Raw genomic sequence first — 26,975 nt, 5'->3', positions numbered from 1 at the left:
CGGTCACGAGGGTGAACTGTCTGCCCCATAAGTAGTACCGGAGGTGATGGATGGCCCATTTCACGGCCAGGCACTCCTTCTCGACAGTGGAGTAGTTACGCTCGTGCTTCAGCAGCTTCCTGCTGATGTACAGTACGGGATGCTCATCTCCGTCTAGCGGCTGGGACAGGACAGCGCCGACCCCGGTGTTGGACGCATCCGTGGCGAGGATGAAGGGCCTTGTGAAGTCCGGCGCCACGAGCACCGGCTCGCTGCACAGGGCGGTCTTCAACGTGCGGAAGGCTTCGTCCGCCTCGTCCGTCCACTGGACGTGGTGGGGAAGGTTCTTCTTGGTCAAGTCGTGGAGGGGGGCCGCGATCGTGGCGAAGTTCTGGACGAACTTCTGGTAATAGGCGATCAGGCCGAGGAAGGACTTGACCTGCTTCTTGGTCACCGGGCGTGGCCAGGTCTGGATCTTCTCCACCTTCCTCGTCTGTGGTCGGATGCACCCTCGGCCGATGGTGTAGCCGAGGTAGTCCGTCTCGGTCCAACCAATGCGGCACTTCTTTGCGTTGGCGGTCAGGCCGGCCGCCCGTAGGGTGGCTAGGACTGTGTCGACCCGCTCCAGGTGCTGTCCCCAGGTGGCGCTGTGGATGATTACATCGTCCAGGTAGGCCGCCGCGAAGGCCTGGTGGGGTCGCAGTATCCGGTCCATCAGCCGTTGGAACGTGGCGGGGGCCCCGTGTACTCCGAAGGGCATCACCTCTTCTCTGATTGCCTTCCTTCGTGCCTCCGGGATCCGGTACGGCCGTAGTCTCACTACCTGGCCGTTAGGGGTGTCGATGTCATGCTTTAGCACGGAGGTGTGGCCCGGTAACTCTGAGAATACGTCGCGGTTCCGATCGAGTAGCTCCCGCAAGTCCTGTGTCTGCTGGGGCGTCAGATCCTCACCAAGGGCCACGGCCGGGGCCTGCGGGGAGACAAAGGTTACTAAAGCGGGTAGGGGCACTTCCTCCGGCGTATGCCACCGTTTCAGTATGTTCACGTGGTAGATCTGGTGTCCGCGTCTTCTACCTGGCTGACTCACCCGGTAGTTCACGTCTCCTTTCCTCTCTACGACTTCATATGGGCCCTTCCATCGGGCCAGGAACTTACATTCGCTGGTGGGGACCAACACCAGCACTTTATCGCCGGGGGCGAACTCTCGGATCTTGGCACCCTTATTGTAGGTGCGCGCCTGGGCCGTCTGGGCTGCGGCCATGTGCTCTCTTACGATGGGCCAGATGCGTTTGGCGCGCTCCTGGAGCGCGTCGACGTGTTCGATGACGCTGCGGAGGGGGGACGGCTGGCTCTCCCAGGCTTCTTTAGCCAGGTCGAGGAGGCCACGCGGTTTCCTCCCGTACAGGAGCTCAAAGGGCGAAAACCCGGTTGACGCTTGGGGTACTTCGCGAATGGCGAAGAGTACAAACGGGATGAGGCGGTCCCAGTCTTTGGCGTCCTCTTCCGTGACGCGTTTTAACATTTTCTTTAGCGTTTGGTTGAACCGTTCGACCAAACCATCCGTCTCAGGGTGGTAGGCGGAGGTCCGTATACGCTTGACCTTCAGCCATTTATACAGGGATGCTAGGACTCTGGACATGAAGCACGTGCCCTGGTCGGTCAGGATTTCGTCCGCTATGCCGACGTGGCTGAATAGCATCAGCAGCTCGTGGGCGATGGCCCGGGCGTTGGCGGTGCGGAGGGGGATGGCCTCCGGATAGCGCGTCGCATAATCCATGATGACTAGGATGTACCGGTGGCCCCGGGCGGACTTAGGGAGGGGTCCGACAATATCCATGGCGATACGGGAGAACGGTACATCGATAATTGGCATTGGAATTAGGGGGCTATGGGGCACGCCGCGGGGGGCGGTTAGCTGACACTCGGCACAGGAGCGGCAAAACTCCTCAATGGCCTTCTTAACGCCTGGCCAATAGAAGCGGGCGGCGACCCGGTCGTAAGTCTTTTGTACGGCCAGGTGGGCCCCTAACTGGTGGGAGTGGGCGAGATACATTACTCGGGACACATACGGTTTGGGGACGAGTAATTGTTCGACGACCTCCCCAGCGGGGTCCTTGCAAGCGCGGTACAGCAAGTCGTGTTGGACGAAGAAGTGTGGGAAAGGTTTCTCACTCACCCCCGGGTTCAGCTTCCCGTCGACGGCCACGACGTTCCGCCTGGCGCCAGCCAGGTTGGGGTCGGCCCACTGAGCGGTGGCGAACGATCCTTGCCGCCGGGGGGGCGGCGCGTCTATTCTGGGGAACTCTAGGAAGGGGTCTTCACCGAGGGCCGGCGTGTCGTCTGCGTCGGAGGCCTCCGCTTCTTCCGGCCCGGGTTCTGGCTGGGGACTTCCTCGGCCGCTGCTGGTGGACGAGGTCCCGTCTTCGCGGAGGGCGGGGCAGGCGACGAGGGGTACGCTACTTCGGCGGCGTCGGCGGCGCCGCGTCCTGGGGGGCCCTCGTCGTCCCGGGTTCCAGTATTTCTCGAACAGCGGACAGTCCGTTCCGATCAAGAGGGGGACGGGGAGTTCGGGGACCACTCCGGCGGCGACCAACGCGGAGCCACGGGGGGTCTGTACGGTCACGTGGGCGACGGGGTACCGCCGGACATCTCCGTGGACACACGTGACCGGGATGGTGGGTCCATTGGTGGCGGAGGCGAGGTCACCCCGGACCAGCGTCACCACGCTGCCTGAGTCCAGCAAGGCATGGGTGTCGGTCCCATCAACCCGGGCGGGGAGGGTGGTCTGTCGTCGGCTCTCACTTCCGGTGTGGAGGCAGGGGCGGGGCCCTCTCATGCTGTCCGCGGAGGGCATGGAGACATCGGGGCCGGGGGGCCGCTCTGGGCAGGCCCAGGACAGGTGGTCCTCCCGATTACAGACGTAGCACCTGCGGATCCGCGGGCTGCGGTCGGGGGGGCCGGAGGCACGGGGCCGGACCGGGGCCGGCGGGGTCGGCGGGGCTGGTCGGCGTCGGTCTCGGCGGTCGTCTGTCTTGGGGACGGCGTCGCTCTTGGTCTGGCGGAGCATATCCGAGCAGACGTGGTGGTTCTCCAGGAGGGCGATCAGGGCGTCCACGGATGTGGGGCTGACTCGGGCAACATATTTCTTGGCGTCGGATGGCAGGGCACGGACACACCGGTCTAGGACTAATCTCTCAATCCACGGGGTCTCTCCGACCGTGGTCAGCCAGCTCTGCGTCAGGCGGTAGAGGTCGGCGACCTGAGCGCGAGGGGGCTGGGCCTGCTGATAGGCCCACATGTGGTACCGCTGGGCCCGGGCGGGCAGGCTGTAGCCGAGGGTGGACAAGATGGCGGCCTTCAGCGTCTCGTAGTCTCGAGCGTCTCTGGCGGGAAGGTCCCGACATGCGCGTTGAGCCTCTCCCGAGAGGTAGGGCGCCAGTATGCCGGCCCAGTCGGCGGCGGGCCACTGCTCGCGGTCGGCGGTGCGTTCGAAGAGTTCGAGGTACGCCTCGATGTCATCCTCGGGGGTCTGCTTGGAGAGGACGGCGTTGGGGGTCCTAGGGACATCACCGTGTCGGTCTAGCCTGCGGACAACTTCACGCACAGCGTTCTGTAGTTCAGTCTGACTTCGGAGAAGGGCGGCCAATTCGGGGCTGGCCATGTTTAGGCGGTGGTTGAGATCAGATGAATACCCGCATTCTCCACCATATGTGGGAGGTCGGGTGGGAAATACAACTCAGAGTGCAGTTTCAGGGGTTAGACACACGATGGCGCCCCTTGCTTTATTTCTCCAACAGGTTCAAACAAAGTCAGTTTTCACAAACAGAACTCAGACAGTAATATTCTTTGCATGAGGTCCCGGCTCCGAGGCGGGAGTCGTCACTGCAGAGGATGAGAGGGGATGTTAGCATACGGTCAGAGCACAAGGTAAGTACAAAGTTGGGGCCTGAGACACCCGGTCTAGGCAGTCTACCAACTGGACCTTTGTATAACTCTTTCTCTTCTTCTTTTCCAGGTTCCAGAGGAGGCCAGGAGGCTCCCCCGGAGGTAGGTAAGGGGGTGCGTATCTTTCTCTATCCACAAGGCACAGAAGAGTACTTTAGAGTAGAAGTACTCGGATACGGGGTGGTGAGTAATTAGAGTAAAAGTACTTGGTATGGTACCGGGCGGGGATGGTACGGAGGGCCCCTTCGGCTCGGCCAACAGGAAGATACACAAGCATTTATATTCTTATTTCTCTCTATCTACTGGGTGGCCGTGTCGGTACGACAACGGCAGTCAGGGGGTTAACACAAAGTAAGCGCTCTAGTTTCTAACGGTCTTCTTTCACCGGGCCTGGCGGCGCAAGCCAACTTAAAGTCTCTTCAAGGGTGAAATAAACATAACACGGGCCTGTCTTCTTTCACAGGGTGTACGTGACACTTTATCTAGAGCCTGCTAGCTTCCATTAGTCTCTACGGGGTTATCTTCATTCAACAATCTTCAGTGTACAACACCACGGTGACACTCTTCATTCACAGTCTTCATTTAGCATCGACAGGGTGACTTCCTTCATTCACAATCTTCGTTATTATCCTTAGCTGCTCATTTGCCACTATGAGTGCCTCTTCTTAATAACACGGGTGATAGATAGTGAACGGTTTGTCTTACTGCGACCTTATGGAGCTGTGGGGCTGCCGTTTCCATACGGGGGTCCCGTCTTCCGCACTCGTCCCCGATACGAGCCAGGTGGGTCTCCAGTATGCATGCGGCTCTCCGTGTATACTTGTCTATGGGGGGCACACGCTCCTGCGTGTGCTTCCAGCCCCACTCCTACAAGCCTGGTGATGTGAGAATATAAGAGAGCAATTGAGTGGTGATACAAACAATCAAACCATAAACATAGTCCATACGTGAGAGTCCATAAGTGAGAGGAGTGTGGACTTACCATCCAACGCCGAGTGGACGGCATATGCTGCGCGAGCGTCTGTGTGTAGCAGGGATCTGATACTGCTAGGTGCGCAGGCTGTTTATAAAGGGCGCGGCTGTCCTTAATTGCTAACCAGGGCGGCGGCCGGAATGAGGCGCAGCTGATTTAGAATTGCTCTGGGATAATACACTGAGTCTATGACCCGGCCATGGGCGTGCCTGGTTGTCATGGTAACTCGCCCCTCCCCCTGAGGTGAGACCTGACAGACTCCACAGTATACAACAGGGACAATACAAAAAAACAATGTATGTATGTTTCATGTATAAAAACATGAAACCGTTGCATTGTACATACTGTAGGGTTTGTAGCCAAGGTTAATTTGCAACCCCAGTCCCTGGTTAGGCCTTTCTATACAGCAGCTATACATCTACCTAAAACAATCTTTTTACATACAAATATAATTACATCTAATATAAGTACAAGCAATAACAGTGTTAAAATGTGCCTAACGTACTAGTGTTCGCACCTCTGGCCCGATTTCAACCAGAGTTTAACTTAATTATTAAACATTTTGAGATCAGTTTGTCGTTTTATTTCAGTTGGTAGGGCATTCCACAGGTGTATCCCTTGTACTGAGTAAGACGACTGACCAAATGTGGTGTTACGCGTTGCTACCTTGAGGTTGCCGGCTGCTGATCCCCTTGTGATCCTACTAGTTGGTCTATCTGCTGGGGCAAGATCATGAACACATTTGAAAATTACCGTAATGAAAGAGAATTTTATAAAACTGTCAAAACTAAGCATGTTGTATAAGTATTATGCAATGATGCCATTTCATTGGTTTTTTTATCCATTATTTTCAGTGCTTGTTTTTTTATTATTATTAGAGATATATGAATCCAGAATTAAATCGGTTTATGTTAAAACATTTTAATTAAATAAAGAACTTACGATATTGTAAGACATAAAATCTGTGATTACTATTTGTTTTATTATTACAGTATTTCCATTCACTGCACATTAAACTAAAGTAACAAAAGAAAACAGAAAAGATGACAAATAAATAAACAAAAGGACAAGATACAATATATTAAGTATAATATTAAACTTACCTTCTCTTCATTTCCTTTGTCACGTTGAAGCCTTTATGCAGAGAACATTGAATGAGCAGTGTGCCATATGGCACACTGTTATCTGAGTGATGCATGTGCATCACTCAGATAGATAACACATGCATGAACACCTGGGACCCACCTGGCAACGGCTTAGTGAATCCAGATAAATATCAAATTAAATTTAGTTTAATAAGCCCTTTAGTGATGGTTGAGTAGCTGATGATATAATTGTAATCCAAATTATTGTTTTAGAGAAAATAAACTTCTTGATTGATCCCAGCATTAATATTAGTGGTTTCTGTTTTCTGTCTTTAATTGCAAACACTTTTTCACTCCATTTTGGGCATGAGTCTGTCAACAGGACGCTGAGCAAGGCATGAGCCTTGAATAATGTTGCACCTTAAATAACGTTGCACCTTGAATGATGTCATGCACCTTGAATGATGGTATTATACCAGTAAAACGCGAGGTCGCGCTGAAACTACAGGTCTGGGAATGCCATATGGAGTTTTGATTTTTTTGAGTGGTGCAGCCACTCCATTGCTCAGCAATGTGTGTCCCTGGCTGTGTCCCTGGCTGGGTCCGAGCATGGAGCGTTATAGCGTTTGTTCACTGTTTCACTGTTACTTACGCAGCCACACACACACACACACACACACACACACACACAGGCCAGGAGGCGTGACGGGCGGACTGACTGAGGTTTAGCAGCCTAGCAGGTTTTCATAGTAATCTAATCTGTACTCAATAATGCACAGAAACCATCCTATATTATAGAACATTTATAGTAAGTACATGACTACAGGAGCTCAGTGGCCTTGTTAGAATGTCTGCCCTGGGACTGGAAGACGGGGGTTCAATCCCTGTCCAGGTCAGACCCAGTGCTTCCATACTGTAGTTTCGGTCCCAGACTAAGGGCCGATTCATACTCCTATTTTACAGCCGAATAAAAGTCGGTTCGGCTCTGTAGAGCCTACAATGTGACGTCTTTTGAGGTTCGGGGGGGGGGGGGGGGGCGAAACAGCCGTAGAATAGGAGTATGAATCGGCCCTTACTCATCTGCGAAGAGTAAAGGTGCCTCCTTGCTTGTGCACACAGCATCAAGGGTTCAGTTCAGTTCAGTTTTATTTTCGGAAAGGACATACAGTTCATACATAGCACACATAATTTCCATCTTTTCTTTTTCTTTTTTTGAGTGTTCGTAGCCGTATGTCCTGTCCGAACCGAAAAGGGGTTAGGGAGAAGCCATAGGTTTGTCGGGCCCTACCCCTGGAGTCCATTTGTGCACGTGTAGCAGATCTATCTGCCTAAACAGTGTATACATTCATGTTGTCCTTAGGTCGTATATACAAGGGTTGGATTGGATTGCGGGTAAATTCCTGCAACACATAAGCGTCATGTCCTGGGGGTGTACTTGTACATCAAACTTCCACAGCCTCACGCTACAGAAACAGGAGATAGGCTCCTATACCCTACTTGGCAAAGCTTACTTACGTGACTACAGCAGGTATGATGTTAGTAGAGATTCAGCTGAAAATGTAGCCTACCTGTAGCGATGAAAGAACATTCCAGTGTTGAGAAATGCAACCTGTCTATTAGCATTTTTGCCAAGTTTGCACAGTTGTGCACAAATCCATCTGGGGATACATACAATTGCAGATGTGTGCAGGTAGCCTAGCTGGCTATATGGAGTTGTGATGAAATCATGGAATGTGGTAATTGTGATGCATCCCATGTGGCTCTGTTTCTGAAGCTTATTACAATTTACAATTTAGGCATTTAGCAGACGCTCTTAATCCAGAGCGATTTACATTAAGCAAGAACAAAAAAGCATGGGAATACATCACATAAAAAGCATTTATCATGAAACATGCGTAGCCTAAGCTAAGAACGTAACAGTGGAATAAATATATATAATGAAACTATACATATATACTATACTATGCTATACATATGTACATAACGTGCTATGACTACATACAATGCAATTATAGTGCTGTCTACATAGCATGCTATAAGTCTGTATCAAATGCTATCTAAGTCTACAGAATTGCTATCTAAGGGGGTGGGGTAAGTGCTATGGGCCATGATGGAGTCTGAAAAGGTGGGTTTTCAGACTACGGCGGAAGATTGGGAGTGATGCTGCAGTTCTGACTGCAATGGGAAGTGCATTCCACAGTTTTGAAGCCAGAAGGGAGAAGAGTTTGGGACGTGTGGAGCGTAGTCCCGGCGTTTTTAGTGAGGGTACTTCCAGCTTCCCTGCATTGGCTGATCTGAGTGCGCGGGAGGGTTTGTAGGGTTCAATCATACTTGCAAGATATGGGGGAGCCATACCCTTGGTTGCTTTGAATGCCAGCATCAGAGTTTTGTATTCTGTGCAGGCAGCGACCGGGAGCCAGTGGAGGGAGCGGAGCAGGGGGGAGACATGTGAGAAGTTTGGCTGGTTGAAGACCAAGCGAGCTGCGGCATTTTGGATCAGTTGGAGAGGCTTAAGTGCACATGCTGGTAGGCCAGTAAGGAGGGAGTTACAATAGTCAAGTTTTGACAAAACTGGATTAGGAGCTTATTGTGATGTCATCTGAAGATATAGATTATGTGGTTGGAGCACAAAGAGGGTTGATTTAGAGGCAAACGTTTTTCTGTGACAACACTGGCAGGTGGTCCTGTGTTTTCTTTCCAACAATAGATGTGTAGCAGATGCTAGCAGAGCTTTGATAAAGTAATAATTCACTAAACTGCTGGGTTGCTGCAAAAGGATAGCACACATGAGAGGCGTTCAAGAAGGGCCAAGCGTTCACTGTGATGCAGGCTGATATTCATCAGCCTGTCTTAATGTTAGTCATGCTGACTTTCACATTACTAGTACTGTACCATCATTAGGAGGGGGGGTATAAACCTTTTTGTTTTGTAGGCAATACCTTAACCCTGTTCCCCACACACACACACACACACACACACACACACACACACACACACACACACTAGTATACAGCATACAGAATTCAACAGACAAAATGTGAGCGTTAAGACAGTATTAAGTTAGACCAATATAAAATAACAGAAAAAACAGAAGATACAAATGTCAAATGAGTGTCGAAAAACTGTTTAGATTGGACAAAGGTGTGTTGAGTCTGTCCAGAAAGGGGCAGGTCTAACTGGGAAGGGTAAGTGCAGGCTGCTTAATTACCATTAGCCTTAAAATGGCTTCAGTTGGGCTAGTGGTACTGAGAAGTCTCTGCAGGGTCAGAGAGAGAGGTCAGAGGTGGCCCGTACTGGTCTGCCCTGCACGTGTTTTGGGACAGAGGTGTTTGGAGAGAAATGGTGGTGCTTTACGGTAGTAAATAAAGGTTCCAATTCTGACTGGGGGCCAATGAAGGGAGGCCATCCAGTGATGACTGCCAATACAGGAAAGGTGTTTAGTATGATACAGTACCTGTTGTTCAAGCTCACACAGCCACAGTATCAGCTATTTCCAGTAGTAGATCTCTACTGTATGACTCCACCATGTGTAAAAGGGGTTATTTCACAAACATGTTTGGGGTAGTACTGTGTAGAAATGCGGGCAGTAAAGCAGGAAGTCAGGGAGTCCAAGAACAAGCAAGACCAAACACAAGGGCTGCGTCCGAATTGCTAGGGTTGTTCCCTACTCCCTATCCCCCATACGGGGATCCAGACTCTAGTGGACTCTATAGTGATGATTTCGGACAATACTCCCTGTATGGGGAGCACCGACTCTGACGTCAATATCGATAGAGGGCGCTGTAGTTCCGCGGGTTCATGTACTTTTTATTTGCATGAAATCCCCCATTAGGTTTTTTCAGATCGCCTCATAAAGAACTGTTTGAAAAATAAACAAATCATCCCGGCCGTTTCACTCATTTGGATATGAAGAATCAACTGACTACAAGAAACCAATCAAAACGCTGCTGCTGAATTTCTGCTAGGAACAGACTGTATCAAATAAGTGACTGCAGGCTGTCACCTCCCTGCAAGGACAGTTTGTAAAGTTATTTTTAAATTCATGAATGAATAAAGAAAAAATAGGTTAATGAAAATATGTTTGCAGGCATTTAGGCCTATATATCTATGATAAAAAGGTTATTTTAAACAACATAACCATAACAATGGGCCTATGATTATTATCAATAAATTAATATTAGGCTATATCCATTATCCAGCAATATGAAAACAGTGCACAACCTTGACAATATATGAAAATATCAGCAGCATGATTGATTAACCACATGAACCCCCGCTAATCCTGGGGCGGGGGGGATAGGCCTACCAAAAATAGCCGATCTATAAGCAACGCGCGACGTCCATGTTGTGAGCTTGTATACTTTTACTTGGGTACTTTTGGTAAAGAATTACCAAAAGTAGCCGATCTACAAGCTCTGCTCACAATACGGACGTTTGGTGTTAACAGAAACAGCAGTCCAATAAATGACTGCCTACACAATGAAGTTTTAATGCATTTATCATTTGTGATAAAGAATCTCACAAATATATTCTACAGCAAGCAACTGATTCCTCTCCTAACGTCATGCGCTGGGCCTGGGTGATACAATGAATCAGATTAGTAATACTATTGCAAATGAGTAGATTTATTATAAATAAAATAAAACAATTTCAAATAAATGCACAGATCATTTGTCTCGAGATCTGTAGCTTCGAGATCCGCCAGGGAAGAAAAGAGGGGAAAACGAAAGTTTAAAAAGTACATTTGTGTTGATTTCTTTCGCTGGTTCAACTTCTGCCTCTTCTGAGTTGGAGCGCAATGAGCGCATGCATGCAGAAGCAGCGCACGTGCGCAAACGCGTGCATGTGCGCTCAAGAGCGAGCTTGCACAATGCATTATGGGGCAGATTTGCTTCGCTGTGTTTTTGTAGTGACCATCGGATGCTCCCTACAATTCCCGGTGCATTATGGGATACTTCAGTCCACTACGTTAGGGTGCAAAAATGCTCACTACATATTCGGACACTATAACAAAATGGCGGAACCTCAAAGTAGTGCACTATATGGGGCATAGGGAATGATTTCGGACGCAGCCAAGGTTGACAAGGTATAACCTTGACAGTGAGTGTGTGAAATGAGTCCAGTCTTATAGGAGGTGGTTTGATTGGGGAAATGTTCTCAGGTGTGAAAGGGGCATGGCACTGTTGGTCTGATGAGGGAGTGTGAGCAGGTGTGAGACAAGGACTGAGAGAAGGAATGGAATGTGGGAGTGGCTGAAGTGGGGACACGGTCTGTGGACAGACAGACCGTGACAATATCTATATAATGATACTATACTATACTATACTGTACTGTACTGTATAATGTATACTGTATACTGTATACTGTATACTATACTATACTATACTATACTATACTATACTATACTATACTATACTATAATATATTTATAAAAATAAACGACAGGTAGGTACTGGGGGTCCCCAGACCCCAGCAACTGACAGGTAGGTAGACCTACTGGCCTGGGCGTCCCCGGACCCCAGCAACTGACAGATAGGTACTGCACATGGGTACCCCGGACCCCCCAGTCTGAGACTCACTGTGCTATTGAAGGCTGGCCTATTGTTATTATAGGTCAGTCCGTAAACACTGAAGTTGGTGCTTTGCATGAAAGTAAGGATAGCACTCCATCCATTGATTCACAATACACTTGTATGGCGTCTATATCGTATGACGCCGAGAGGCTAAAGCGGGGAAACGTTTTAGCTGTCAGACTCGCCGCTTTAGTCGTTGTCTGCATGAGAATCAATGCTCCAGGCCAGGGTACTGCTTTTGTGGAGATGGAGTGCCACAATTTTTGTATTTTTCCAGTTTTCCATGTGTCTATGAGGTGACAGTACTTAATTAGACACCCTGGAGTTGTTTTTATGTGCAATGGTGTATTAACTTTGTATTTAGGGTTTCTTCCTGGAGGCTGAACCCTTGAAAGTCAAACGGGCCAATGAAATAAACAGTAATATAGTGACACCACACTATCAGCCCCTCCCCTAACCCCTCCCCCTTTATCATACAACTACAGCTGTGGGTGCGGCTTCAGTTCAGGTGGATCACCACCCATCACCACCCACCAGGCAATCCAGGCATACTTAATGAACTGGTGGGCGTGTCCACATAAAAGCATGATTTTAACAAATACTGTACACTTTTTGGAAAAAGTTCTTCCCCCTTATATTGTAATAATACCTGATGATCATGTTTTAGGGTGGAAAAAAATGGTGGCACTCCATCTTTAAGAGAGGCAGACCACGAAACACCTGGCGCTGTGACCTGGATGCGGATGTGAAGAGATCTGGCCACACATGGGGACAGCTGGACAAGATGGCCCAGGACCGGGATGTCTGGAGAGCTCTTGTTCGTGGCCTATGCCCAAAGTTGGGCTATAGGCGTGAGTAAGTAAGTAAGTAAGTAAGTACTATAATAGGGCAATGTTAAAAGGGTGGCATTTGATTTGTTCATCAACGTAGCTTGCAAAGCATTTTGTTCAAAACGGGCCACTCGTGCAAACTTTAGATCAAGGTCAATCTTAGCCAATCAGAATCTCGGCCATGCCTTTGGCCTGGCGGAGACAATAAATGAAACTGGAAGTGATGATGCAAAAAACAAATGAACAGACAAAACTGGAAATGGAATACTATCAAATTGAAGCTGATAAATTATTTTTGGTGGGGTTCTCTCTTCTGTTAAGATGTAATCATTTACCGGAAAATGCTCTATTTTCTGTTATTTAAGAGTTGGAGAGAGCTGTTACCGAATACTCTGGCAATAGCAATGATTACTAGAATGTAGCTTTAATGATCAGAAAATATTACTTACAGCACTCTAACTAATATCCATCATCTATAGATAAGGTAGCCACTAGCCAGCATAGTATTATTACTTTAAACTCTAGAAATGTGAATATCTTTCCGTTCGTAGATTTTAATGCAAATTATGAATTCCCCCAAATGTGCCAAAGAGCTTTCTTCACATAAGGAACAAAAAGAACAAACAATTGTAAGCCAAGCACATCCTCTTTCAAGTGAGAAAAAGGAGCATGCATGTTGTTGCATGTTAAGTTTGTTAACAACGCCCCCCAGTTCATCAAAGCTAGTCAAGCTGTCAAGCCGCAGGTAATGACAAACTACAGTACAAGAAATGCTGTTGTTTAACAAGAGTCCATTCTGAACCACTGTGTTGCCCCTGTCACCTTCACAAAATGGATAATTTGAAGGGAAATAATGTCGGTTTTTGGACAAAGAATGTGTTGAAACACTGTCTACTGTAGGTAAAATGGACATGGTTGGTGTAGAAAATCTGGCTGAATGCTGGTGCAACCATGTCATCTGAGCTTAGAACACCTCAGTACTCATGCGTAATTATCTCAGTCTATAATCTTTCGGAGCCCTGTGGTCTGAAAGGGCACTCGAACCACCACAACGAACACGCTATAAAACATATACAGTAGTAGAGATGTGGCAGTGTTTTCCCCTTTTTTTGTGCTAAACTTTATATTTTACTCTTACTTTGTTTAATAGGTTGTGTATTTGTTATGAATTTATTATTTGTACAGCACTTTGTTGAAAGTGTTTTATATACACCTTACCTTTATGAAATGTTTGTCCCAATGAGGACATCATAGCTACATGTGTAAAGAAATGCACTCCTGAATCTAGCATCACTTTATAACACTCAAGAGGTCATGCAGTGTGTTTTTTATTATGATCAGTGGTGTGGGGAGAATTAAATTACAGGCGGCATCTGAGGCACACACACTTAACAAGTACATAACCGTTTATTTTTATCACTTAATTGTGTTATAAAATTAGAGCTTTTTTGCAACACTCGACATTGGACTCCTCTCCTTAGTCTAAAATAAGTGGCAGAGGAGGAAACATGCATTCTCATTACATACATTCTTGCATGCAAACAGCTCTGAGCCTCACTGGACCTTTGTCAAGAGTATTTTAAACAACCATGATTTTTTCCACGTCCAAATTAACTGGTGTGACTGACAGACAGACAGACAGACAGACAGACACGAATGCCCTGCTTTCAGCCCAGCTGAGATATAGATCCAACATGAACAGGACCCAGAAAAGGCATCTGGGTGGCACAGAGATAAAAGTTTCTGTTCTCCATCATGGAGATCATAGGACGGTCAATCAGTGTTGCTGCTTTTGCGACTACTACAGATATGTCTGTTATACAAGTAATGAAACTAAGAAGGGTAGCATATAAGTTACAACACATGCATTGAATGTGTGAAGCTCCTCATTGTCAGGTGAAAATAAAAATCAGAAGCAACATGTCATCTACACTCTACACATATGCTTTTAATAGTTTATTTCCTGGATATGTGGGTTAGAACAGGTCTGGTACCGTACACTATGACTACTGACTACCCTAAAGAAAAGATACAGATCAAACACCTTAATTTAAATTTATAGACAAATTGGTAGGAAGCCAGCTGTGAGCCAACTGTGAGGATAGTGTTCAGTGCCGGTTTAATATTTTTTTTGCAATGACAGATGAGAGTGAGCACAATATTGGTCTGCATTGATTCAGTTCAGAGGGGTGGGTTTTCTTGGGGACAGGAATGGTTGGTGCAAGAACTGGCTTTTCCTCAGATCAATCAAGAATGCAAAACTTGCACAATGACGACAAATTAGAACAGGACTTCAACAGCATGGACAACAGGCTGGCACCCAACTCGTTGTCCACTGACACGTATGATGATCTCAACTGATTCACTGAGTGTGTTTGGGACTGGGGAGCACGGTACAAAGCAAGGATGAGATGGGAATCACATTGAGGTTGCTTCATGTGCCTTGGAGCTCAGCTTCCCTGTTCTCCATTCCATCTTCAGGGAGTCGTTCCAGTCTAGACTGCAACTTAACTCATAAACCACCAAAGTGGAAGTACATCAACCGCAAAAGCACATCAAAGTCGTGCTGACATAGAGATCCCTACAAACCCTTTTCTTTGTGAGTTGCTCAACTTGGTTTTATCCAAAGATTATTTCATGCATGAAAACTAATTCTACATTCAAACACTAGGCACAGCCATGGTGCCCATGGCTGTAGCCCCAAACATTGTTTACAATTTACAATTTAGGCATTTAGCAGACACTCTTAATCCAGAGCGATTTACATTAAGCAAGAACAAAAAAGCATGGGAATACATCACATAAAAAGCATTTATCATGAAACATGCGTAAGCTAAGAAAGTAACAGTGGAATATCTATATAATGAAACTATACATATAAACTATACATATATATACATTATACTATGCTATACATATGTACTATGACGTGCTATGACTACATACAATTATAGTGCTGTCTACATGCTAAAAGTCTGTATCAAATGCTATCCAAGTCCAAGGGGGTAGGGTAAGTGCTATGGGCCATGATGGAGTCTGAAAAGGTGGGTTTTCAGACTACGGCGGAAGATTGGGAGTGATGCTGCAGTTCTGACTGCAATGGGAAGTGCATTCCACAGTTTTGGAGCCAGAAGGGAGAAGAGTTTGGGACGTGTGGAGCGTTGTCCCGGCGTTTTTAGTGAGGGTACTTCCAGCTTCCCTGCGTTGGCTGATCTGAGTGCGTGGGAGGGTTTGTGTAGGGTTCAATCATGCTTAGAAAATATGGGGGAGCCATACCTTTGGTTGCTTTGAATGCCAGCATCAGAGTTTTGTTGTTGGTGACTGGGGAAATTAATTTGAGGAAAGCCCATTTCTCACTATGGAAATGTTACATCAATGATACTAATGTTACTACGGTTTACTTAGGGGGGCACGGTGGCGCTTAACACGGAGCCCACCAGAAGCGTAGAAAGCGTAGATTAACTTTTGTCTGGCAGCCCGCCAACAGCGTAGCCTACGTTTTCTATAGCTATTTTGAAGATGCGCGCACATCCACTTGCACTCTATGTGCTGCTTTCAATGGCCTGTATCTACAAATCGGCGCAATGAATGAATGAACAAGGTTTTTCAACGGCCGACAGCAGGCGCTGTGATACTCGCGGTCTGGTTTTTTCTGCACCGAGCGAGAGAACAACAACCGGTCAAGACACCACACACAGCATTACGTCATCGTAACACCCGGTTACCTCACCCAATCCATTCCTTTCCAATGGCGGGGCTCCCCCATCTGCCCCGTTCTCACTTCTTGCCAATAAACATCCACCGAAATAATTTCTCTCCAATCGAATATTTCCCCCCGCCGAATCCGTCGCCCGTCCCCTTTTCCTGACAATAAAATCGTGTTCCTGCTGTCCATTTCCCTCCTCCCTCCCCCGATGTAAACAAATCCTCCCTCCTCCTCTCTGCAAGTTGCCGAATGTCGATCCAGTCTGTGTCCAGAGCGGATATGAAACGGTGTAATTGTGTACAGGTCATGAGAATACATTGTCTCTGCTGAATAATTAATTGGATATCACAGCACTTTTAACTGTTTTACAATTAGTCAAAGAAACAGAGAGGGACACACGTTTTTGTGTGTGAAGCCTCTGAGGAAGATCGACGGCTGTCGAAACTGCAGTTTACAGGCTACATAGGGGACATATATAGCCCCTTAGATAGCACTTCATGTAGACTTAGCATTTTATACAGACTTATAGCATGTTACATAGACAGCACTAGAATTGCATTTTATGTAGTCATAGCACTTTATAGTACATACTGTATGTATAGTATAATATAGTATTGTATGCATAGTTTATATATATATAGTTTCATTATACTCCACTGTTACGCTCTTAGCTTATACCAATGTTAAACTACTTTTTATGTATGTGATGTATGCCATGCTTTTTTGTTATTGCTAAGTATGTAAATCGCTCTGAGTCTGGATTAAGGTCTGCTAAATGCCTAAATTGTAATTGTAACATATAGGCTACACTCTGGGGAAGCCCCACAATTTTCATTTGTGTGTGTGTATTATGCTTTACCTCAGTTTTTGTCCCCCATCAAATTTTTGTAAAATTAGTTTTATATAATTGTGTACTTGTGTTAAGTCTGCATGAAATAGAAATTTAAAACGCATACTCAGTGGCTGATGTCACCTCACTTACTCCATCATCAGTCACACGTTGGAAATGACATGTTCACTTTCAACATTGAAGGACATCTGTTCCAGCTGAATTCACTCAATTGAACGCTGACAACTTGACAAGTGAAAGACTGTAAAGCTGCAAAGACAATGGGGACAGGGGCATGACCCAAGGAAACTATTTCACACAAAGCTGCAGCCCGCAATTTTAAATTATTGCAATCCAATTCAAGTGAGATTTATGTTTAGTTATTGCATATTTAGTATTATGGTTAAAGCATTGAGAGCTTCTGCTCTGCTGTCTGCACAGCAGATGCTGTGTTGTGGGAAACCCCTGCCAATGTTGACTACTTGTCTGTCTGTCTGCCTGCCTCTCTCTTTTGGGGGGGCTGGGTACCCCAAAATTACAGCGAAATTAAAACAAAATACGGCATTTCTTTCCCGGCCGCGTGGCTTTGCCGTGCATCCAAAATGCACCGCACAGCCCAGGGGGGACCTGAAATTTTGTCTAGCCCGGGGGCCCTTGGGTGGGTAAATCCGGCCCTGTCCATAACCCAATGTATCAAGGATCTTACTTGTCATATCATGCCACACATTTTAACCAGAATCAAACAGGAACCCATTCAGCATGCAAACCAATAAGGACCATGATGCCAAGCTTCTCACCTTAATGCAAAAGCTAAAGGCATAACTCTTTCTGCAGCAGCAGCTTCACTATCATTCACTACCCCCGATGGATAAACAATATTTTATAGTATTGGTATCTCCCTGTCTCTGTCTGTCTGTCTGTCTGTCTGTCTGTCTGTCTGGTTAAATATTTCATTTTTACTACATACAGTAGTTTAACGATCAGTGAAAAAAATAAAAATAAAGCTGTTTATTTCACAAATAATTGTTTAATAATTATTGGTATTTACAAATGACCAATATTTGTACAATCCCAAATCAAAAGTTCACACACTGTCAGCCTGGACTAATCAGTCACTGGACGTTTGAATGGGGAGTCAGGGGGAGTTAAGAATCCAGAATCTGGATCAGTTAACAGTTAAATCAGCAGGGGCGCTAGTGCCTTGTGGGCTGGGCAATAAGACCACTGTGGCTTTAGGGCATATAATGTTTTGAGGGACATAATGCCACACTGATTCGGGGCACGGTGGCCTCTATGAAATTCCTGCCCTGGTCTGGAGTGTATTATTTTTCAAATTGATAGGTTTGTTTTTGTTTTTCAAATTATCTGTAGCTGTTTGATTTTTGCCATTTTTCAGTTTGTTCTTTGTTGGCAATTTCTTTTTTTGGCTTTTGGCATTTTTTCTCAGAAGGTTTTTCACAGGGGTCTTCTTTTTAGTCTGTACATTTGATGTCTGTTTTAACTTGACCTTTGTTTGTGCCACCTGCTTGTTGATCACTTTTGTTTTCCTCAGTTTTTCCAACTTCTTTTTTTTCAATGCTTTCCTATCCGCTGACTTCCATCTAGGCTTCAACGCAGTAGTGGTGGTAGTATTAGTGGTTGTGGATGAGGTAGCAGCTGTTGTAGTGGTCACAGTCCTCGTGCTGGCAGTGGCTGAGGTAGGGCTGGTCTGTGTCGTCGCTGGCGGTTTGGTAGTCAGCTTTAATTTTTTCAGGGGAGGTCGCGTGGGTTTCTCATTTGTGTCCAGTAAAGTCACTGAAATGGCACACATGTTAGTAGGCTATATAAGTAAGTAAGTAAGTAGGCCTACACATCATTGTCACATCTTCTATGGAGGATTTATTTATCCCAGTAGGCCACATGTGGCATTTTAAATCTAGGATTACTTGGATTGCTCCAAAAAAGGTTCTGCTTAACCTGACTCCGCCAGATGGGGCAGCAGAGAGTACACAGGGTTCCCCTCTGCTCTCTGCTGCCCCATCTGGCGGAGTCAGGTTAGGTACTGCTGAATGCCTGAAATATTTTCCTCTTTCTATTTTAAATATGTTTGATCAGCACTGCCTTCTATAATTGTTACGTATATGACCTCAGTCTCATTATACGAATTGGCAATTTATAGATGGATGAAATGCAGGGTGAAGAATAGTTTTCTGAGTTTTACAAGTTTACTTAAATATAGTAAACAATAAAATTGCTTGCCAGAACTGATTACATCCTCCCAATGTGTTTTTAGAACTATTCCATGCTCTCACTGGACAGTACTGTATCTAGACTTTATATGCCTCTGGCGGCAGACAGCTGTGCTTGAGGCATTTTTTCTGATGTCCATACAGTAGGTCTGTCCATACAGTAAGTAAAGTACATAAGCTTGTCCATAGATACGTTCGTCCCAACCTTGTTAACACGATATCTCAGGAACACCTTGAGGGATGAATTGACTAGGTTGGTAAAGGTTAAGGTCACTGTGACCTCATAAAACATGTTCATTAATTCCTTCACTATAGTATACACTAGGTCTGGACAGACAAGGTAGTTTTCATTTACTTATAAATTGAGTACTGGCAGCCATGGAAAATAAATCACACAAAACGAATCACAGTAAACTGTAATTTCGAAATGTGTTTTTCCCCATCATCAGGTCTGGTATGTGCAGTTATGAAATGAGCTGGCATAAAGGATATAAAAAAGGCAATAAAAACACAAAGGTAACTCAGGTAACTTACTTTCCCTGGGAATGAATGGAACCTTTTTCCCTCTCACTTTCACAGGGAGTGGTTTTTGCTTGCATTTTCCTGGAGGTGCTCTCCTGTACATTTTTTAGATACAATAGCAGAGGGATAAGGTTTTGGTTTAAAAAACAAAAACAAAACTATTATACATAAATTCAGTACTGGTAAGTCAATGCTAGAGACCTAACATCGCTTGTCTACATTATGTGCTGTATTGTGAAACAGGTGTGAGCATGTCCCTGGTGAAGATACCTGATGCACTATTACTGCTAATAGAAAAAATGTCATTGCTTTTTCTTGCATGGGTTGAAGGTTGCATGGGTTAAAGTTGTTGAAAGAATGAAAAAATGTGTTGTATGCCTTTACTGTCATAAATCTATGTATTAATCAGGCTTTATGTTGCCTTGAACAGCAGGCCAGTCGCCTACTGGGCAAGTAGACCACTTGGAATCTTTCAAATGCAGTACAATGAAATCATGATATCCAGATGGCTGCTGACATAAAACCTAGGTTTTCTGCATGAGGATTTGAATTTGAGGGAGAACTTTTTTTGTATAATTTCTCTTCCACAAATCTCAAATCTTGTTTATTTTTTAACAATACTTTACCCTCTTTTCAATCCCGAGTTAGATAAGCCAACTGTACTATCCTCTTTTAACTCGATTGCACGATCCCTCTGCTGTTTGGATCGCGATACATGTTTTTATTAAATCTATTTAAATTGTTGCCAGTTTATATCGACATATATATTGATACTGTATACGATATATCGTTACATGCCTAAATAGCTCAAAGTTTAGACATTGGTGGCTATCTAGTGTAGAAAAACAGTAGATGTGACTCAGGTCACCAAGGAAGGAGTCCAAGATTGTGAATGGAAAGAATGAAAGACATCTGACATCGGAGCCATCTAATGATTCTGTCAGCCCTGCCGTATTATGGATGTGTCTAATAAAATGAAGTAACGTAAGGTATAACTGCAGCCTTTAGGTCATTCAATAAGGGAGATTCAATAGGACCCAGAGAAAAAAAGAAAATGAATCGGATTGGTTGACAACAATATGTGAAGGAAACCTGCCTATGTGTAGATCGAGGCACCAAACTCAAGTTATTTCTGATAGACAAAGGGTCAGCATTTGACTACAGTTCCTGATGTTTTGTGTGTGGCTGCAGCAGAAGACAAATTTCCCTTGTGGACAATAAAGTTTACCTTGACCTTGACCTAGTACATATTGGTACAACTAACATAAGTTTTACATTACAGTTGCATTTCAGGCATTCAGCAAAACTCATAACCAGAGCGATTTTAATTTAATTCAACATCAAAATAAGCTTACCGCCACAATTATTATCTGATTATTATAGTGGCAAGTTTGACTGCGCAACTGCAGTTTCTGCATGCACAAGACATGGCTTGACATACCTGGATGGATCCACAAACTTGAAAACTGTCCCAAATGGAGACATGGTACTAGGGTATGAGGTAGCGAGAAAATACAGTTCCCCTGTGGAGAGAAAACAACCAGAAAGACAACACAACTCATCAAAGCAATGCAAGTTCATTTCTATAGCACATTACATACACAAAGGCAAATATAGGCTATATAAAGGGTATGACTATATGACAGGAAAAAAAACATGTAAAGAGAAATAAAGAATAGAATGTATAATATAGATAAATAAAGGAATAAAATGGCATAAAGAATAATGGCCAAAGTCACACTCATATCATGTATCATATTCTGCAAGAATATTTATCCTTGGCCTGGGCCGTGGCTCAGCGGTCCAGGCACCTTGGCTGGTAATACAGTCTGGCAGTGTGCCGCGGGTTGGACTCCCGATCCCGACGGCCTTTGCTGCATGTCTTCCCCCCATCTCTCTCCCCATTTCCTGTCAGCCTACTGTCTTTCCCTCCATAAAATATATATCAAATAAAGGCGAAAGCCACAAAAGAAAAACATTAAAAATAAATATATATATATTCATCCTTAAATCCAAACAATTTTTGAATGCTCTAGTCTAGCGACTTAAAATATGTGTCAGCTTAGAACTGACAGGCACAAACCTGTCACATTATGCAGTATAAGCACCAATCTCTTTATTATAGACTAATATGATAAACACTCATAACACTTTGTTAAAAAAATCCACACCAAAACATTAACATATCTACTTGTCTTCATTCTAATGCGGGCATTTTAGTAGCTCCAAACTTAATTTTTCTTCATGAATCGTCTATTAATAGTGTTCTGGTACTCACACATGCACTGTTTGTCACCATGGAGCTGTCGTTCATACAGAACCATACAGAACCACGGCCTGGCCCAGGCCTTCGTTTTGAGGCCTGTTGAGAACTCTACCGCTGGGTTCTGTATGAACGGCAGCACGAGTGTGACAAACAGGACACTATTAATAGACGATTCGTGAAGAATAAATAAAGTTTGGAGCTACTAAAATACCCACATTAGAATGAATTAACAAGCTCCATTCTAACTGCATTTTACTGTGGGAGGGTGGGGAAAATGGAGAACAGCTAGGGGGCATCTATGAAACAATTCAAGGTCAACATGTATGTTGGGACAGGATTATAGGCTGATTCTGGGACCAGGTGTGGATTTCTCCTTTAAGGAGGAGCATGGTAAGACATTAGCGTGTGTCTCTGATTGGTTCTCGCCTCTCTGAGTTCCTCTATATAATCTTTACCTGTTGCTTTTGGAAACAGATACCCGATGAAGGTTGTGAGAGCGAAACGTTTGTAACCTAATAAAGTAGCCTAATAAACTACTGCTATATAAGTGAAGACAGTGTGCGGGACCTTTTTCTCAAGGAGGAACAAGTAAAAACAACATCCAAACTATCCATCAACTCATTTGTACATGTTTAATTTCTTCCTACAACACAATGCTCCACAATAATCAACAATAAATTATTCACAAATTAACGCTTTAATGCTGGAAAATGATCTATGATGAGTTGATGACAGGTTTTATAAGAAATACTGAATTACCTGCTTCATCTTCAGCAAAGGAAATGATAAACTTGTGGTAGTGGTTGATCAGTCCTGGAAAAGAACATGTCTTTGTGTTTCCCATGCACACACTCCTTTCCTTCCAGGTCCCTGTGGTCCTATCCTCTTGCAAAGCCATAATTCGACTGGTTGGACAGGTTAGCCGTTAGAATACAGTTTATTTCATGTATAGTGCATGGGTATTTGGTAAATGCTATCAGGATACCATGGGTAAAAGTGTAATATTAAAAATAGAAAATAGGAAAAAGGAGAGAAGAGAGGAGAAGGAGCGCATCTGTTTGGCCAGAGTATAAATCTCTAACAAAGTGCTCTTTGGTACAACTGGGTGACAGAATTGCAAATAAAGAGTTTCGAACATACCCACTCATGAAGTCTCCAAACACGTACAGGCCATTGAGATTTGGGGATTCACATCCTCTGTACACATAACCTCCTGTCACAGACTTCCCAACATGATGGCTATAGGCAAATATAGGGAGGATGTCATCTGTTATGGTGAAGAAAGATGCAGTGAGTTTTCCCATGGAACCAGTGATTCTCAAAGCTTTTCATATCAAGGCCGGATCTCCAAATTAATTTAACCCCTATCTGACAATATGTTGTGCCAAACAAGGACCTCTGACACAAGATTTGTGTTTTTTGTTGAGATCTTATTTGCTATTTCCAAATAGCCAATTAGCCAAGTGGTTTTGAAAACTTTTGATGCTATATTAACTCATTTTGCTGGGGAACCCCATTTTGAGAACCACTACTCTAAACAAGTATTAGGGAAACATAATACTCACTCAATGAGGAGTTGTGGCAGAGTTTGAGATCATAACATTCAAAGCCCTCCTTGGCTCTCCATCCGTAGTTTCCCCCCTTCACAATAATATCCACCTCCTCATAGCGGTTCTGGCCTACGTCTCCACAGAAGATCCTGCCCCTGCCATACTGGCTGACTGGGTCTCCACGATCCACAGAGCAGCGCCACATGTTCCGGACCCCGAATGCATACACCTCCGGCAGAGCATCCTGCTCCCAGATGAAAGGGTTATCAGGGGGGATTCTGTAGTGCTTTCCATTAGCATCGCTTCCGTCTACATCGATGCGGAGGACCTTCCCTAACAGCGCAGTCCTATATAGGCGTGAAAAGGAGTGTGCAAGATTTTAAGTGATGTTACATTAAGCATTTCTGTGAGGTTTTACTGTATAATTCTATAACTGTTGAAACATTGGTTATGAAAGGAAATATGGGTTTCTGCACAGTATTAAACTTGTCCCTTACTTGTTTTGAGCATTACCATACTTCCCAAACGGATCCCCTGCTTTTCCACCATCCCCAGTAAAGATGTACAAGTATCCATCAAGGCCAAAGAGAATCTGACCTCCATTGTGATTGGCTGCTGGCTCTTCAATCTCTAGAATGACCCTTAATGAAGGAGGAGGACAGAATTTGCTTTTTTTTTCACGCTCATCCATTTCCTAGAAAAGAACAACATAATTATGATATGCAGATGTTTTTCTTGGAAAATGTAGTCATTTTTAGCTGATGTCAGATTCACAGTAACTTTTAGCTAAGATTTCACATTACATTGGTTTACCAAGTGCTAAATAATATCTGATTGGTATGAAAACCAACTCAGTTCAACTTCCACCAGTAATGTTACTAGACCACCCTGTTGATTTTAGTGTTGTCTACACAAGAAACCTTATTCATCCAAAGTCGAGATTATAGAGACATCAATGTCTGCTTTCAATCTTCTGAGGGTTCCTTTGCAGTATTTCAGGCCCCCAAGCAACTCTGTCATCTGGCTTTAACCTTTTCAACACAAGCTTTGCCACATGTCACTGATTTTAAATACGGTGGCAAATTGTCAAACATGCTCATGCAAGTTACTGGTGGTGGGAAGTACTAGGCCCTATAGTCTTCTAGGTCATATAGGGTGGAGCGAGGAAGTAGTCTTTTATAGGCTTGTTAGAAGAAAACACTTTGAAGAGTGAGTGAAGGGCAAGGCAGGCCCCTCGTCAACCTCGGGAAAGAAGAGGATCCCCGCAGCATATAAACTACCTTTCTGAATATGGATTAGCCATATTCATGTCATAGTCGGAGACCCTCATCTCACTGATACGGATCTTCTCAAGCCTGCCGTTGACCACGATGGAATAGTAGATGAAAAAGCGCCCATTGTCTCTGTATTGCGGGTGGAAGGCCATTCCCAGAAAGCCCCTTTCATCCCCAAACCATGGTGTGGTCAGTACCTCCCCGGTCATGTCCAGAAATGGCTTCTCCAGGCGGCTACCATCACGCAAATAGACCCACACGAAGCCCACTTGCTCTGCGATAAACATGCGGTGTGTGTCGTCACGGCTGTGGATCATGAGCACAGGGTTCCGGAGGTTGTTCGCGACCTCGACCAGGCAAAGTTGGAGACACCCCTTAGGGTCTTCCACCACACTGCCCAGGTTGCTGTTCAGGAGTGTGTTCTTCAGGACATTGGGGTAGCAGTAATCTTGGTCAGCTAGTTCAACCATGCTGCAGAAGGTCGTTGCATCCCGCTCACTGGTGTCCCGCAGGAGTTTGTTCTCCGTCAGATACTTAATCACGTAGCCACATTTACCATGGAAGTCTGAGCAGAAGGCAAAGCACAGCCCGGGTATTTCTCTGACAGGGGTGTAGGGGTCTTCAGCATCGTAGAGATGAGCTGCATAAGGAGAGCACTCCTAAGAGGGATGAGGAAATAGTCAGACTGTTAATACCCCCGCTCAGGTCTGTGATTTTAAGAACACAACATCAGTTGTCTTTCAGTTTCAGGTGTCAGTATGCTGTCATCCTGTTATTAAGACTGTGTAAAGTCAACAAAAGGAATACAAAACAACTCGCCCCTTTACCAACTCGCCCCGGGCGTACAGCCCACGGAACAGCGCTGCCTGGTATTCCTGAAGTAATCTAAGTAAATTATTCTTCAACGGTTAAACCTAACCTTATTCCTAACCTTAACCTCAGTAAAACTATGCCTAAACCTAAATTTATTTCTAACCTTATTCCCAGTAAAACAAAATAAAGAATACAAGAACTGCTGCACCGAGCTGTTGGCGTGAGGTCGGCGGAAAAAAGCTGGGGCGAGATGGAATTGGGGCGACCGTACCTGTTACCAAGAAAAGTATATGGAAAGTTACCATGTTAGTCTTGACTTCAGTTTTTCCTACTTTTTTACCATGATGTGACAGTCAGGTAGTCAAAGTTAGGGGAATGTGAGGAGGAAAAATTATGTTTAAAAAAAATAAGAAATAAAAGAAAAAAACTTCCTGGTAGAAACAATTTAATTGAAATTATAGTCATGAGTCTTGTTATGTGAATTTCACTATTAGCCTGCTTTCTCTATTCTCTAGAATTAAATTTAAAAAAATGTATAAATTATATACAAATGTAGGCTATGCATAGCCTACATTTTGAGGTGATGCTTTGCCCCCTGCATGACCAGTGTCATACTGTGCGTTGTGACACATCTGGACGTGCAGATATTACTATTATAATGTATTATTTACCTGGCACAAGATTTCTTTCAACATGTCACTGCAGAGCTCATATCCGGGGATATCCTCCAAGAAGTCAATGATGTCCCAATACCTCTCGGCAATGATATTGTCCGTTTTCTGGTCGCAGCAGCCAAACTCTTCATACTGCCGACAAAACTCCAGGTGCCAATGAGGTTTGAAAGGTGGTGCAAAGTCCAGACACTGGGGGTGAGGCGATACCTGTTGAACTGGGATGAGCAGAATAAGGACTATAAGCATGATGAGCTGGGGAAAGTGCGGTGTTTGTCTAGCTGATCTCGATTCCCCGCGTAATAACGCGCGGCAGGCTCCTCTTGCACGGAGAGACGCATCCTGCACCCTTGACATCTTTGCCGTCTGCCGTTGACTCTTCTCTCACACTCAATGATTGAACTGCGCCGCGCGTGCGTGTGTATGTGCATGCCTGTGCGCGCGTGCATGTTGTATAATTACGTAGCATACTGCATACAGCCACCTGCGTCATGAAGACAGTCTCACAGGCTTCTGCCAGAAAGGTTTTTATAGACTAATTTAATCTTAAACTTTGTTGATTGTTGACGTTTTTCTAGTCTATGCCATGAAATTGACTGAGCTGCAGCAACACCATTAAGTTATGACAAGTATACTAATGTGGGTTTAAAGTTTTTATGATTCCATAAAGTGGGCTACCTGAAGATACAAAATATGAATAGGCCTAATAATAATCAAATCATGGACATAAT

General features: G+C 45.0%; 1 protein-coding gene across 1 annotated transcript; it reads right to left on the bottom strand.

Moving 5' to 3' along the window:
• Positions 1–918: 918 nt before the first annotated feature.
• Positions 919–26,493, bottom strand: hhipl2 (HHIP-like 2; the record flags this gene model as incomplete). Its single annotated transcript, XM_080784315.1, has 12 exons — positions 919–949; positions 1,155–1,479; positions 1,573–2,008; positions 18,593–18,714; positions 19,683–19,765; positions 21,112–21,193; positions 22,696–22,841; positions 23,077–23,203; positions 23,502–23,833; positions 23,984–24,127; positions 24,767–25,419; positions 26,245–26,493. 12 exons carry the CDS (start codon positions 26,491–26,493, stop codon positions 919–921), a joined length of 2,730 nt encoding a protein of 909 aa, XP_080640441.1.
• Positions 26,494–26,975: the final 482 nt, after the last annotated feature.

This window comes from Protomyctophum bolini, assembly GCF_963924005.1.
Source record: "Protomyctophum bolini genome assembly, chromosome: 15".
In the NCBI taxonomy this organism is placed as follows: domain Eukaryota; kingdom Metazoa; phylum Chordata; class Actinopteri; order Myctophiformes; family Myctophidae; genus Protomyctophum; species Protomyctophum bolini.
Note: the sequence above shows the minus strand (reverse complement) of the source record. Positions and strands in the feature narration are given on the sequence as shown.